The 17,404-nt window shown below is 35.4% G+C and overlaps 1 protein-coding gene across 6 annotated transcripts in view; it reads left to right on the top strand.

The window, feature by feature from the left end:
- ROBO2 (roundabout guidance receptor 2) overlaps positions 1–17,404 on the top strand; it is a 619,239-nt gene that overhangs the window by 568,467 nt on the left and 33,368 nt on the right. For all 6 annotated transcript variants that reach the window (XM_033211611.1, XM_033211608.1, XM_033211607.1 and 3 more), the window contains exons 21-22: positions 4,526–4,807; positions 10,067–10,223. In XM_033211611.1, coding sequence (XP_033067502.1) covers positions 4,526–4,807; positions 10,067–10,223 — 439 coding nt within the window. The remainder of the gene's footprint in view (positions 1–4,525; positions 4,808–10,066; positions 10,224–17,404) is intronic.

The following is a 17,404-nucleotide window of genomic DNA, read 5'->3' as shown; positions in this document are numbered from 1 at the left end:
TTTTAAGTCATCCAGCCTGCTGCTGGATGAAGAATGGAGTAACAGTAGAAAATTAGAGTGATTAATTAGAATAGTGCTGTGATCCAAGCAAAGCTGTATGAATTCGCTGTAAGATTTCAGGACTTTTAGAATTAATGAAGGAGGCTCAGGGCTCTGTTAAATTTTTCTGAGTCCATTATAAGCCTCGATGGGTTGATTTCATATGCATAAGTATATAACCAGATTGACTGAGAAGAATATTCATAGCATTTTCTCTTTAAGAATGGATTACCACTATGTTTGACTATATTTAAAATTGCATTTCAAATAATGAAGCTACTAATTATTGCATAACTCTGCATTCTGTCAGTACCGACTATGAGAAGGGGAATATATATATATATATTTAGCACAAAGCTTGGCATACCATCAATGACCAGGCATGAGTGGAGTGAGAGAATGGAAAGTAAGTTACATGACTCCTCAGCGTCCTTTTCCATTTCTGTAAGCCAACACACCCCACTTAGGACTCTCATTTGCCCAGAGACTCTGGCAGTGGCCTCCTCCCCTAAGTGACCTGACTGTGAGCACCTGTAGGCTATCACTTTGCTGTGAGTAGTTTCTGTGCCTGAGCACCTGCTCATCAGGAAACAAAAATGTCCCTCCCCTGCTATGTAAACTGATTTTGTCAAAAGGAATTCTGTTCCCACAGCTTCTATCAATCAAGGAATAACTGCCTCTTTTACCTCTTGTATTCTTATTGAAATAATATGACATGCTACTGTTTTATCAAGAAGTAAATGCTTACAGATGGAGAAAATGAATTTTCAGTTTCCACAGGCTACCTTGACATCTAAAATGTCTCACTCAAATTTAACAAAAAGGTACACTTGGAGATTTGCAAGGTTTTTCTTCCATTTTCACAATGTGAAATATCTCAGATGAACAGCAAGGCCAAGACAACATTTCTGTAGGGTTGACTATATCCCTTATCCATGTGATAGTCATTTTAAGCATTTACTATGTGCCAGAAATACTGTTAAAATTTTTTTGTATATTTTAATTCATTTTACTTGCATAGTAATGTATGAAATAGATAATCATATTTCCATGTTAAGGATCAATAAACTAAGATTTCTGAAGATAAATAATTTGAGATCTGGTTGTAGAAAAGTCTGCTTTCTGTTATAAAGGTGGATTCACATGTATGACTATATAACCATATTCACTTGGAAGAATAAGGATGGATACTGACATTTTCCCTTTAAGAATGAAATGACAATAAATGTTTGAATGTAATAAAAATAGTCCTTAGAATAATAAAGTTACTAATTATAGCATAAATCCACATTTTATCAAAGCAAACCATAAAAAAATTTATTTAATCATTCAAGTCAGCAAGTGCTTACTCTCTTCAAAACACTGGGTGAGCAATTATGAAAATGCAGACATAAATCCCATATGCTCCTGTCTCCAAGTGACTTTATGATGCAGTGAAGGAGACAGTCATTCATACAGATAATTATATAAAACAAAAGGAAATAAATGTGAGTACAAGTATAACCAAGGTGCTGAAAAACTACAGAATGAATTACCAATTCCAAGTGGAGGAAGGCTTTCTATAACTCATCGGTTTCAAACACAAGTGTTAACAAGCCCTAGTCAGAGTGTCTAAAACATTAAGTATTGGTAGGTGGGGACTGCGATCAATGGAAATGGAAAAAAGAACTGCTAAAGATGGCATCACCTATTTCGGTCTAGGCTTTTGGGAGGAAGGCCGGCCCAGAGTTCCAAATCATCTGATATTACAGGACTCTCCTTAACCTCCAAATATTCATGTGCAATAGTCCAATATTTCGATGTTAGAATATAATTCAGTTTAGTTTTTGAAAATGTAGGGATGATCAAATCATATTTGAAGACAATGTGCAGCCTAAAAATCAATACAGAAGCACTTAGACTTAAAGGCTGACTATAATTTTATCTAGCAGGGAGAGGAGAGATTCAATTTCCAGAGCCATAGCATTAATTGTATAGCAATATTATGTAGGATTAGATTCTTGGACCACTTTTCTTCATTGTTTAACATTTGAGCACACAGTCATTTGAAAAGCTTGCCATTGAAATGGCTTGCGATCCACATCTAAAGCTTTGGAGAACTTTAAATTCAAAGTGTATGAAATTGGAGCCCACGTTGGGGAATCATGTATATTCACTTAATATTCATCAGTGAAGGACATGGTGGAAGCGGCAGAAACGAAAGTCTGAAAAACCACCCAGAGTGAAGGACCTATTTTCACCAATTTGGATATACTACATCTTAAAAGGTTTTGAGAAATAAAAATAATATTAACACTTGAGAATGCAGTATGCTGAACATCAAATTTTGTAATTAGTACATAGCTCAAAGAAAGAAAGGCAAGAAAGTAGTTGTGAAGTTCTGAAATTCAAAAATAATGTTACTTGCTCATACAACCTGGTGAAATATTATAAGTTTAAATATGTTTAACAATTTCCCTGATATACATTTAAGATACTTACTTCAATATCTTAAGTATATATCCACTCAATTATAAAACAAGTTCCAAACTTCAAAACCTTCGTAAAGATTTAAGTTATGCAGTGTACAAAATACAGTATACATTTCTTTCTACAGTTGCTAAAGAAGACAGTTTTTAGCTTGGGTGAAATTCAAAAGCAAAAGTAATATTTCTATAAGAATTGTTATTTCAGGTACTATTGAGTGTCAGCTAATCTAAAAGTTTTAAGATAGTTGAAAATGTCCTATAATGAAAGAATGAAGTGATTTCATGACCTCAAGTCCCATGAAATGAAGCTTTCAGAAGATAGGTTATTTTAAAATGTACTATATAATAATTAGGTTCATTTTAACTCTACATGATTAAAAATGTGTTATTTAGTGATTTCTATTTTAGATTCACTCGGTATCTTTCTTCCAAAAAGGGGAAATAGGAGCTCAGGAGAGAGGCGGCGGTTCTGAATTATAAAGCATCATGTAGAAATAATTCAGCATACCAGAATGAAAAATGGACTGATTGATATTCAGTGTTGTTCCTGAAGTTTAATTTTACTCTAGCTGTATGACAACATGAAACAGTCATTCTCTAGTTCGGAGTTGATTTTACTCTAGCTGTATGACAACATGAAACAGTCATTCTCTGGTTCGGAGCTGATTTTACTCTAGCTGTATGACAACATGAAACAGTCATTCTCTGGTTCGGAGCTGATTTTACTCTAGCTGTGTGACAACATGAAACAGTCATTCTCTAGTTCGGAGCTGATTTTACTCCAGCTGTGTGACAACATGAAACAGTCATTCTCTAGTTCGGAGCTGATTTTACTCTAGCTGTATGACAACATGAAACAGTCATTCTCTGGTTCGGAGCTGATTTTACTCTAGCTGTATGACAACATGAAACAGTCATTCTCTGGTTCGGAGCTGATTTTACTCTAGCTGTATGACAACATGAAACAGTCATTCTCTGGTTCGGAGTTGATTTTACTCTAGCTGTATGACAACATGAAACAGTCATTCTCTGGTTCGGAGCTGATTTTACTCTAGCTGTATGACAACATGAAACAGTCATTCTCTGGTTCGGAGCTGATTTTACTCTAGCTGTATGACAACATGAAACAGTCATTCTCTGGTTCGGAGTTGATTTTACTCTAGCTGTATGACAACATGAAACAGTCATTCTCTGGTTCGGAGCTGATTTTACTCTAGCTGTATGACAACATGAAACAGTCATTCTCTGGTTCGGAGCTGATTTTACTCTAGCTGTATGACAACATGAAACAGTCATTCTCTGGTTCGGAGCTGATTTTACTCTAGCTGTATGACAACATGAAACAGTCATTCTCTAGTTCGGAGCTGATGCACCAATTAAAGTCACCGATCACACACAGACTGCGCTTTCTATAGTTCAATTATGCTATATTGTGAAAATGACTTATACATAAAAATTTTCCTTTGTGATTCAAGAAAAAAGAATGCATTCTCCATTTCTGGAGCAATGAAATCACACCAATAAGTGGCAAGTTATAACTTTAAAAAATGTGCTTGATAGTCAGTGGGGTATAATTTTGGAAATGTTAGCATATATTCAGCAGTTGTCGTCCACGTCTCTTGGGATAAAGAGATGTTTTTCATCTGTGGGTTGTGAATTCACTATCATTGCTACTGTAAAGTGCTAACACTTTCCTTGGCTCTAAAACAGAGTGAACAACTGAAAGCATTTTTCAGTAGTGAAGTATGCCAACCGTCTCATTCATGGTTAAACAAAATGGGGGGAAGGGTGTTTTAAGCAGTGAGACGTGAAGGGCGAGCAGTAGGCCTGCCTGTCACTGAGGCTGATAGCTTGGCGATGGTTGTACATCATCTACCCTTCAGTGGCTCATGAAGCCCATCTCAGCTGAAATGCAAACGTGCAGTGTGACACACTTATTTTTCATCTTCAATCCTGATTGTTTGGGCTTCCGGTACCTCATTAAATTGTTTCATTTCCCTATGTTCACCGCACCACAGATGTGCTGCCACCAGTTCCAGGCCAAGGGGATAAAACAGCAACAATGCTCTCAGATGGAGCCATTTACAGCAGCATTGACTTCACTACCAAAACCACTTACAACAGTTCCAGCCAGATAACACAGGCCACCCCATACGCCACGACACAGATCTTGCATTCCAACAGCATACATGAATTGGCTGTTGATCTGCCTGATCCACAGTGGAAAAGCTCAATTCAGCAAAAAACAGATCTGATGGGATTCGGTTATTCTCTACCTGATCAGAACAAAGGTAACAACGGTGAGTCTGGTTTTTGTTTCCTGAGGAGTTATTTTCATATCATTTGTGCATGAGATAGAAATTAGTATTTGTTGTTCGACGTAGTGATTCATTACCAGGTTTACCACCTAAACTAAAAAAAGATATCGGCATGTTTCCAGTAACTTGAATAATTCCTACCACCACCACCACCGCCACCACCACCACCGCCACCTCCACCACACACGAATGCCAATCGGTTTCATCTTTTAGCTCTTTTTCAACATAATGATCAACAATCCATCTCTACTTTCATTAGGACAGGGTAGACAAAACATTCCTCCACTCTCCCACATCTGCTTCTGAGTTGCTAACTGCATGTTCTGCATGGGCTTGTGCTGTGAACTAATCACATGATGCCACTGTGACCTCTGCCCTTTAACCCTTAGCCTTACTTTACATTCCTGACTACCGATTGGCTGAGGGATTGTCTAATAGAATGCCACACAACCAGTCTCAGGATTTCAGCACCACCAGCTCTCACAACAGCTCAGAAAGGAGTGGCAGTCTCTCAGGTTGGTCTCATCACCGTAAGGAGAAATATTTGTTTGTCACCAGCATATGACCTGTGTTCCTAACAACCATGAAGATATACTGAATCACAGCTGACTGTCAGGCATTTATCTGTCAAATGGCAACAGTTTATGCTAATGAAATCATGCCTTGGTGGGATAAAAGGGAAGAGAAAAATCACTGTCCCCTTTTATATACTGACTCTATGAGGATATATTTAAAGAAAAATTATGCCATTCTACTAAATACTATTCATTAAAGAACAGAGTAAAGAGAATTTTGTGATAAAAAGATCATATGAAAATCAATTCCATGTTATAGATACCAAAAGATGAATTCAACTAAAATGAAAATGATTTTGGAGTGCTTCATAATATTAGTATATCAGTGATATGACCTCCTATTTTTGGACACGATTTCAAAATACCATATAATAGGATTTGTTATCTATTGAATGGTATTCTACTGCACTGTACAAGAAAGTTAATAGGGGAAATTAATATTTAATTTCCAAAAAATCATACAATCTTTGATATTGATAATTCTTTTATGGTATACATTTTAATATGTATTTGAGATATATCAGATGAACTGACAATCTATAATGTCGGTATCATATAGCACAGATAGAAAGAAACGCCTTTACTGGACAAAAAGATATACCTATTGCAATGACTTATGCGTGAAATGTTCCTGGCCCAAAGATCCTTACCTGTAAAATGAGGAGGTTGTAGTAGACACACTCTAACTTTCAACCATGACATTTACATTGTATGGCTGATGACTTTGTGCATTTCTAATTTATTCCATGACCCCACTTGTCGAATTTGTTTGAATTAACTGTATGCTATTTGTTTGTACTGAGATTTTGTTTTATTTTTTTAATTACAGGTTATTTGTAAAAGACTAGAGTGTATTATGGCATGTCACAGGCTACCAGGCATCAAAGCCATAAAGAGTTAAACTTTTCACATCATTAGGGGTAACATTTTCTAAATCACTTTTCCTCAGGAGATGGAACCCTTTCAGTCTGAAAACGTTAATGCTCCCTCTTCCCTTCAAAATGGGTCATTTGCTCTTCTTGCCTGTTGGTAGAATTAGCTATATGATAGAATCCAGAACATTTTAAACATCTGTTATGAATTTAAACGGGTTTAATAATACAGGAGAACTTTTGTAATGACCTTATATGTCATTTAGACTGCCATTTATTCATAATAAGTCTCACAATTGTTCTGAATAATTAAAAAGTAATTTATCCTGGGCTTCCCTTTTATTTCATTAAAGATATGCAAAGTCACATGCAGTATGTAAAAATAAATCTATATACTATAATCCATGGATTACATAAGACTTTTAAAAATCTTTCTTTAAGTATTCTATATGTGTTGATTGCTACCACCAAGTTGTAAAAGTTGTCTTTTGAGTGATTGTAAGCAGAACACAATTCACAATAGTGCTTAGTGCTTTTTCAAATCCGTTAATCTCCTGAGTGACATTTACATATATCTATGAATTATATTAACTACTTCATCTACATTTGAATACAAAATTACTTAAATCGATGATAGAAAGCGTTCTTTAGTAGGTGAGAGTGAAGTGATTATTCTCTTTTTAGTTTAGCTCAATTGAGTTTAATATTAGGGTTTTGTCTTATGCTTATAATCACAGGTGTGTTTCCTAAGACTTAAATTTAAGATCAAACCACCCTGTGGAGAGCTAGTCGTATGGTATTATAAGATTTTCCTAATTTGTGCATAGCAATGTAAGCAATTTAAAATAATCACAGTGATAAAAGTGGACATTTCTGAATTATTTGAGTGAGTGTGTCACCCTCTTTGAAACACTTAATATTTATTCAATACATAAGTTCTGAGCACTTCCATTAAAAATCTAACCATTAAAAATATATAATCACCAGCCTGGGCAACATGGTGAAACCCCATCTCTTAAAAAAAATACAAAAATTAGTCAAGCATGATGGCACTTGACTGTATTCCTAGGTACTTGAGAGGCTGGGGTAGAAGGATGCTTGAGCCTGAGAGGTTGAGGCTGCAGTGGATGTGATTGCACTACTGCACTCCACCTGGGTGACACAGTGAGACCCCGTCTCAAGGAAAAAAAGTATATATATACATATATATTTATATATACACAAATTAAAGAATTTATATATGTAAGTCATTAAAATACACTCCCTTAAAAGATAATATAGGCAATTCCCACCTTAAAATGATTGAAGGTTCTTTGTTTGCAAGTAACAGCAACAGACTGTGGCTTACTTCACTCAAGGTTCAGATCTCAGAGAATGTAAGTGGATTTGGTTCTGTCATATGCTCTCCACCATGCTGTGAACCTACCGCTGCTCACGGCTAAAAGAAGTCAGGTGTGTTGATTTGTAATCCTACATGCACTGCCCTTAATGAGAGAGCAGAAAGTTCCTCAAAAGAAGAGAAAGGGATTGGTGGATAGAAAGCCCTCCCTCACACGTCTTCTGTGAATCGCCCCTGTTTCCAAAATACATTTTTAAATATGTTTGGAAGAGTAGGTAATGAATGGCTTTCTTGAACTTTGGACAATGACTTCAGCAGAATTCAGGGCTCTAGAAGTAGTAATTTCCAGTAAAGAAAGCCGCTGCACTCTGAAATCTGATTTTTCTTTTACTGGGTGAATATAGACCACGTGACACTCAGAATGCACCTCAATTGCTTCATTGATAAAACGGAGATGCACGAACTTGTCTGTTTCTGTTACTCAGTTCTGGTGGTGACCACCTAACATTTCTAAAAGTACTATGGAAAATGAAAGATGCTGTATATTTTTAAATAAATAAGGAATAAAGGAGGTGCAACTAGAGAGAAAGCTGTGGAAGACAAATAGCCCAATCTAGTCCCCTTTTAATCACTGAAATAGAGTTCTGATACTACAACAGAAGAAATGGTTCCTGTGTTGTAATTTTGCTGACTCATCAGGAAACAAAGGATTAAGGTTCGTCTACCTTAAAGACAAACATTACAGATTTATATTCAAGCAAGTGTATTCTTATTCTGAGAGTCAGGCTGTTTGTGGGATACTCATGGGGCCTGGAGAAGTTGCGAATAAAGAAAGCTTTAGAAATAAGAGGAGCTGGGTTTGCTCTAAGATAGAGGATATGGGAAAGAAAGAACACAAATGAGTGGCATTTATTGAAAGTTCTGTCCATTCTGAGTAGTTGATATGCATTGTCTCTTGTAATTCTCAGAGTAACTCACAGAAGTAGTAACTCGATATCTGTTTTACATGTGCGAAAATGTAGGCAGTAACTATTGAGTAACTTATCCAGTAAGTGGGAAGCTGGTCTGTAAACCCAGATGCGAAACCTTATCCTCTAAGCAAAGGATATCTGCTCTCCTTCCTCTTAAAATCTTTTATTCTACCAAACAAGTACAATAAAAGTCAAGGTGAAAGCAATTTGTGTGCAGGGATGTTCTTCGAAATGTGTGCGAAGGTGCACATGCTATGTGGAAAACACACACAGTTTTATAACTGGCAATAAAGTATGTATCTAGTTTACCAGTTTTATCACTTCCCGGTGCTCAAATATGTTCCTGTTAAATTACATAATATTCGATGTGGCTGATGCAGATGAGTAATTGGTAGAAGTAAGGAGAAAAGTAGGCTTCTAGTGATACTATCATATATTGCTAAATAGCCCTGCTTCAAATAGTTTTTGCTCACAACTTGTGGTTCCAGAAAGATGAAGTCCGAAGGATCAGTAAGATTTTTGGCAGATACTGCTGTAGGCTGTGGTGGGAGTCACAGAAGTTACATAATGTCCCCTGAAACGTCCTTTGTTATTCTGCTCCAAGAAGTTCTCATTCCTCATCTAACTGTGGTCCACTTTTAAGGAAGAAGCTTTATCTACTTAATTTTTGAAGAGTAAAAACCACGGCACTGTCCAAATGATAAATTGTATTTTTTATATTTCATTAAGCTCCATGTAATCCTAGATATGGCTCATATGCTGCCAGCTTACTTTCTTCTCATGTTTTGCGCATGAATTCATTTGTAATGCAATGCTACTGAAACTGATTACTGTATTAATTGTTCCTCCTTTTTGGAATGTTATGTTATGCTTAAAATAGCTAAGAACTATTCACATATGCAAAAATAATTGTGCCATTCATTAGTTAAAAAGTCTATAAAATGTATCTTCGGAAAGTATTTACAGGTATTTTCTCGATTGTAGCTGATTGATTTTTATCAGTTACTTTTGAGATAAAAATTGGTACCCTTCCTGGATTAATTAAATTGAATACATTCTAAGGGAAAAGTTTAGCCTAGATCCTTACACCTTGCATTTTCCACTGAGAGAGATTATGCAAAAGAGCATTATAAGTGTACTAAAATTTGACATTTAAAAGAATTTGTTATGGCCCATTATTTCCTCTAACAATGAAAATGTGAAGGCAGCAGATGTGAATAAATCAATAAGCATGCTTTTGATACAGCAGCCATGTTTTTGGTTTATTCAGCTCTGCTGTTAATGCACTGGGAAAAAAAAAAACAGTATCATTTTGAGTGATTTATAAAAATGTTTTTCTGATTATATCATTTCATTGTTTATAGCTTTTAACAACTCCAACATACTGATTCTGCTGTTTTGAAACACAAATACATCTTGACGTCTGATGTGTCCTATTTATTCTGCTATTGGGCATCTCTGAATAAATACGTTATTACTTTTAGGTGGGAAAGGTGGAAAAAAGAAGAAAAATAAAAACTCTTCTAAACCACAGAAAAACAATGGATCCACTTGGGCCAATGTCCCTCTACCTCCTCCCCCAGTCCAGCCCCTTCCTGGTACAGAGCTGGAACACTATGCGGCGGAACAACAAGAAAATGGGTAAAGATATTTTATATACTAACAAAATGGCCAGGGCTCTCCTCTCGTCTCTGTTGTTCATTTTTGCCATCATCTTATGTTCTCTTACTGTTTCCTTTGGCCCCCACCACCATGTTCATTGCATTTTCCCCTCTTTTATTGTTTGCGCTGTCTATATATTTTTAGCTGGTAAATACAAAACAGCACATATTGAGGACTGAGAATCCTTGGCCTTCAAGTGCCTTAGATTGTCTGCAATCATGATAATGCAGCCTCCATTTATAATATTGCTTGTTAGTTTGAAAGCAAGTACCCACAGCTCTGTGAACTAAAGAGCCACTCCTGAGAAGGGCTGAAAAGGGAATTAAAATAACCTTCTTCATCATCCCTTGCAGTTCTCTAATGACTTGATGTCTGGCCATAGCAGGGCGCCACTGTAGAGCTCCATCACAATGGGATAATTGTAGGGACCTGGCCAGTGGGTAGAACTTTAATCATCAGCTCTGATGGGAACTTAGGGGCCAGAACAATTGTAGAGCCAATGCACACTCTGTAATGAAACCTTTTTAAGTTACAGCATTTTCTTCGAGGGCCTTTAAATGTGACCAGTTTCCTTAATCTTTCCCAAATGTCTCACAAGAGTGGGTTTTCCTCTGTTAGTTTAAGCCTTAATTGATTTTAAATATAAAGACACTGATACTTTTTATCCTCTAATTTCAAAAAAAAAAAAAAAAACACTGGTCAAAAAATCATACTGTTTCCTTTTCCAGTTTAATAATTCTGAATGTTTTGTCTTTCTTATCATTCCCAGGTCAGTGTTTATTTTGACTGGGCCTTTATGTAAGCTAAAAATATAGATACAAGCAGTTCTTCTTGTCGCAGGATTTTTTTTTTTTTTACTTAGAAATATTTAGATATTAAAATAAATCCATTCATTTCTATAATGGTTTTTTTTTGTCTTGGTTTAAAAAAACCACATATACATGCTCATACATTTTTTCTTCATCCTCTTTTATTTGTACATGACTCTTTGAGGTCTTCAGATTAATTTTTCTAACTAGAATTTTCTATGTCATAACATTAGCTTCCTTTAATGATATCATTTGCATTTTGATAAATAAAATATATATACATATATGCTCTATATATGCAATGTATATATGTATACACACACACACTAATATTTTTTGTCTATGACTTCCTCTCCCTCCAAAAGCCTTCATTTGTCTCTCTGAGATTGTAGCACTTATCATATATGCATATATTGTTATTTTAATTCTTTTAAGTTCACATTTGAAATGGGAAACTAAAAGCATATTCTGTGTCCTCTTTCTCTAACTTAAAAATAAAATTCTGTAGAGGATCTTAATTTGTATTAATGTTATAAATGTGTCAGTGTCACATGAATCATGAACAATGAAAAACCAAAGCTGTATATTCCACAAGAAAAGATTACTACAGAGCTTAGAAATCTGCATTTTAAAAGCTGCAGTCAGAGAATACAGAAATGGGGACTTGTAAAACGGGAAGAGAAAGTAGTGCTGTTAAGGGTTATATGCATAAAGTCTTGAACTCATATAACATGAAAACTGTGGATAATTTGGAGTTTTTTTCCCACTGAGTCTACTAAATAATACATAGACTATAGTAATTCCTGTAACCCCCTGCAATAAAACTAATTAATTCAAAATCAATGCTAAACTTCTCACTTTATTTTATTATCTTGCAGTGGAATTGGAAATATTCATGAAATAATAGATGGAACAAATTTTTATGATTTAACACAAATTATTTTCAGTATAATTAAGATATAAAACCCAAAATTGTTTCTACATATTTGGAAACTTTATTTTTATGTATATGTATTTTGAGTCACTTACTTTCAAGTTCTTGTTTGTCTTAAATACCTAGTATTTGCTTAAAAAAAAGTTATCATTCTTACTAAAAATAGTGGTTAGATCTTAGTAATATTGACAACAAAATTCAATTTCGTTATTTTTTGAGTTCAATTTTTAAAAGGCTAACACTTGAAAATTATTTAATTGTTTATAATAAAAACATATTTAAAGTTAATATAAAAACAACAAATCCAAATTAATAGATTTTGGTATGATTTTGTCCATTTTTTGATGTATTCTTTATACTTTTATGTTTTCTAATTGGTGAACCATATGATACTGAAAAAGAAAGATTATTGAACACAGTACAGTATTCTACTGTTCATAATATTAAGTAATTCACAAAATAAATCTTCAAAATTGATCTTCTAGAAAACTTTTCTGTAATTTAGAACCTTCATAATTCAGGTTTAAGCTTTTCTTGATATACAAAATATAAAAACTTCAGATACTTTTTTTGCTCCTGATACTTATTAGAGACCACAAATATATGTCAAAATGTATTAATCCCTAGCTATAAATACAGTGCATTTTATGATAGTGCATGATTCTAGGAAGAATTCAATGGTAATTAAATTGAAAAGTGGGGCTTTTCTTTGCTACTGCAATTAGAGATTGGCAAGCTTCTGCCAGTGTTGAACTTTATTGTATTTTTATTAGTAATTTGGTATTTGTGTCTGGCCTTTTACAGGTTCATTCACATGCAACATTGATTTGTTATCATCTTTATCATTATTTGCCAGGCAAGACAGATAATATGATGCCTCATAGTTCACTGACAGTAAAGTCAAAGAACAAAACCTTCTCCCAGAAAGGCTGACCAAAAGATCTTTGGTTTGGCACTAGCAGCATTTTCACAGTCTTTTTCAATGTTGCTACAAGAAAAAGTTGAAATTCTATCACTCAAATAAGATGTGTATCTGTAAAATGTGAAGGAAACCAGAAAAACAGAGCTACACTTCATAAAATTTACAGTGTCATCTGTTACTTTCTCATCCATCTTTGGTAACTGCATGAAACCTACGTATTTGTTGCTTGCAATGGATTAAGACATGAACACCGTAGAGATAGCAGACCATTCTTCTCCTTCATATGATATACTCCATGCCCCAACTTTCCTTCATTTATTCTTTCAAGTTCTTTTAGTCTTTTATCTCTTTTTCCATTTTTCCTCTTTTGGCACATGGTAAATAGAAGGATCTGTGGACATTTTTCAGCTTCGCTATCCCCAAAAGGGTAAAGAATTTGCTCTTTCTTGTTCTAAATTATCTTTACAAAAAAAAAAAAAAAATGACACAGAAAAATTGGTGACAATTGGCTGGGCACAGTGGCTCAGTCCTGTAATCCCAGCACTTTGGGAGGCTGAGGCAGGTGGATCATGATGTCAGGAGATCGAGACCATCCTGGCTAATGTGGTGAAACCCTGTCTCTACTAAAAATACAAATAACTAGCCGGTCATGGTGGCGGTGCCTGTAGTCCCAGCTACTCGGGAGGCTGAGGCAGGAGAATGGTGTGAACCCAGGAGGCAGAGCTTGCAGTGAGCCAAGATCGCACCACTACACTCCAGCCTGGGAGACAGAGCAAGACTCCGTCTCCAAAAAAAAAAAAAAAAAAAGTGATAGCATTAATTCTAGTTAATGACAATAGCTAATGAAATATGTTTTAGTTAATTAATGCATTAAGCAATGTATCTGACTAATGTCAAAAACAATATTTATATGGTTAGGCTCTCCTTGGCCTGACATTATTTGATTAATAAAAATGAATTGAGTGCACCAAATTATAACTTTTTTAATGTTTTCTTAGCACATGATGCATATAACACATATTTCTTCTAATATATTCTCTGTGAATTTTCATTTCATGTGTATATACCCATGAGATTTTCAAAAGTAAGGATATCTTACCTCCTGTGGAGTTTCAGAAAAATCTTAGAAAATAATAGACTATTTGCATTCGAAAAATTGAATATATAAACATTTTGTTTCTTTTTTCCAAGGTATAATATCCTTGGTAATGAACAAGTGTAAGTAAGGAAAGTGCTCCTATTACTTTTTGGCAAAAAAAAAAAAAAAAAAAAAGGGACTCTTTTGTAGTAAGATTTACAAAGTAAATTTAGTTATATCTGGTTATGAAGCAAGCACATTTCATATTGAAAATTGACAGGTCTCTTGATTAGCCTCCTCTTATGTATTTCTGTTTAACTTAATAATGTGGCTTAAGTCAGATAAATACATTATGAAAAAAACCCAAAGCATTCTAATTAGTGGAATGATTTGTGTGTTTTCAAATCAAATCACTACATACACTTTTGACTTGCTCTTTTAAGGTGTTATATTAGATGTAACAAAACAAGAACAGTTCCATGTCATAACTGTAATGCGCTTGAGGAAAAGGTATTATAAACATGTGAAAAGTTAAATACTAAAATAAGTTAGTCAACAGTCACAGAAACCAGCACTGAAAATGACATGGCTGTATACAATCAATTTCAAAACAATGCGCAAATATATTGTCAGTGCAAGTTCAGAAGAGTCATGTATGAGAGCTGCTCGGCCTCATCAAGGAGATCTTCATACAAGATATGGGATTTAGCCTGGGGCATGAAGGATTTATAAGATTAAGACAGGTAAAATTGGAGGAGTACAGCTTATTGGAAATAAGTTTGTTCTTAAAAATAAATGCACCAGGATGAGAAAAAACTACAAAGAAAGATGAAAACAAACTGATTTATTCAAGCAGGAGATTCTTGTTGTAAAAACTGTCTGGCTAATGTGGTGAAACCCCGTCTCTACTGAAAATACAAAAAACTAGCCGGGCGTGGTGGCGGCGCCTGTGGTCCCAGCTCCTCGGGAGGCGGAGGCAGGAGAATGGCGGGAACCCGGGGGGCGGAGCTTGCAGTGAGCTGAGATCCGGCCACTGCACTCCAGCCTGGGAGACTGAGGCTTAGACATAATCAATGGATGTCAATGGATGGAATAAAGAGAAGTAAATATTTTTATTCAGACCATTCTGTTGTTTTCATAGATGAATTTGTAAGTGGCAGGCAAGATTGATTAGAAGATGGGAAAAACTAAAAGCAGCAAATCCCACCAGGACAGTGAGTTACAATATTTTAAAGCAATAGGATCTTTTTCCATGTGGAATTTAATTGTGATCGCCAACATATAAAACAGATAAAAAAGGCATCAATTTTTTAGAGCAATATGTTTTTTCAATTCAGATTAACACTGATTATATAGTCAATTAAATGGGAATACAGTTTAAATGATGGTATTTTCTAGTATAAGAATTGCTATTTGTAACACACTAGTGTGTATCTGTTGTTTATAATGTCTAATATTATAATAGAGATGCAGGAGGAAATATTCCTATCAAACCGTGCAGGACTTCTGAAACAGGGTCTTGCAACTCATTTACGTAGCCTCCTCAAGAGAAGAAAATGGCCATGGAAACAAAAATAAAGGAGTTAAAATGATAACTAGCTTTGAAGGAAGAATCTTTGGAATTTGGGAAAAAGAGTTTAGGGGTCTAAGGAAATTGAACATCCAAAGATGCTATTATTCCCCCCAAAAAACAAACAAAAACCCTTTCTGTAACTATATGTCACCCACAGGAAAATGTCAAACTCCTTGTAGGGCTGATAAGGCCTTCAGTGACCAGCCTATCCCTAACTCTCTTGCTTCTTCCATGGCCAAGTTTCTTCTTTCTTTGCCAGCTCTTGGCATTTAGGGAAATATTTGAACTCTTCAAATTATTTTCTCTTCCTCTGGGCTTCCACACGTGTTGCTTAAAATATTCCTTTTACCGGTGGTCAACATAGCCCTGCCCAACTCCAGCACTAGTTTAGACCTCCTGCTTTCTGCTTTTGTAGCATCACTGATTGTTTGTGTCATATCAGCTTTCCCCACTGAAATGTGTGCTCTGGGGAACAGATTCAGGGCCCCGACACATAACTGTCCAAAAAAATAAATGTATAGTTGTTTTTCAAATAAAGTTGATTTTTACATCTGTTTTAGGCTCACAGCAAAATTGAGCAGAAGGTACAGATTTATCCCAGCCCTACACATTGATAGCCTCCCCAGCTATCAACATTCTCCACCAGAGTGGGACATTTGTTACAAATGATGCACATACAGTGACACATCATCATCGCCCAGAGTCCACAGTTTACAGCAGGGTTCTCTCTGTGTTGCACGTTCTGTGGATTTGGACAGATGTAATACATGTGTCCACTGTTATTGTGCAATACAGAGTGGTTTCACTGCCCTAAAATTCCTCTGTGCTCTGCCTATCCATGACTTCCTCCCATCTAGCCTCTGGAAACTACTCATCTTTTTCCTGTCTCCATAGTGTTGCCTTTTCCAGGGTGTCAAGTAGTTGGAATCGTATTGTGTGTACCTTTTTTAGACCTTTCACTTGGTGATATGCGTTCACGTTTCTCCCATGTCTTTCTATGGCTTGACAGCGCATTTCTTTTTAGCAACGAATAATACTTCATTGCATGGATGTTCTGCAACTTATTTATCCATCTACCTACTGGGAGACACACTGCAGTTTATTCATCCATCTACCTACTGGGAGACATGTTGGTTGCGTCCACATTTTGGCAATTATGAATAACACCAATATAAATATACAAGTTCAAATTTTATGATAAATTCAGCTTTTAAACAGAATAAATGAAAAGGCTTTCAAGTGAAATATTCAAGAATCATCTGGACATTTATGATTTACTGTTTGTAAGAAGGATCAAGACTATAGATGTAGATTTCTGATATTTACTAATACCACAGTTTCCCTAATGAATAGCTCCCATGTACGAGAAACTGTACTAGGTGCAAGAAGTAGCTGAGAATTACAGCTTTCTTAAATTTAAGAATCTCACAAAATAGTGGGAGAAAAGAGACACAGAAACAAATAATCTCAATATAATATGGGGAGTACCACAATATAAGTATTATGGAATTCCAATTAATTCCATTTGGAGTGGAGAAGAGAAGACTTCACGAAACTGATGACATTTGAAGTGACTCTGGTTGAAGGAAGAGTAGGCACTTACAAGCAAGTGATTTGAGAACAGTCATAAACAGAGGCAGACTTTAAAAAAAAAATAGGGTATATGGATGTTGAGGAAATAGTGTGAGATTAAGCTAGAAAAATGAGTTTATCAGATGAGGATGGATTTTTTAGACCCACCTAATGAGTTGGAGAGGTTTTTGTTTTTATTTTTAAATAATGCTAGTTATAATCACTGAACAATTTTAGGCTTAAGCATGATGTGAATGAAGATTTTAGAGACA

The sequence above is a fragment of the Trachypithecus francoisi genome, unplaced genomic scaffold (genome assembly GCF_009764315.1).
Source record: "Trachypithecus francoisi isolate TF-2019V2 unplaced genomic scaffold, Tfra_2.0 Lachesis_group0, whole genome shotgun sequence".
Lineage (NCBI taxonomy): Eukaryota > Metazoa > Chordata > Mammalia > Primates > Cercopithecidae > Trachypithecus > Trachypithecus francoisi.
Note: the sequence above shows the minus strand (reverse complement) of the source record. Positions and strands in the feature narration are given on the sequence as shown.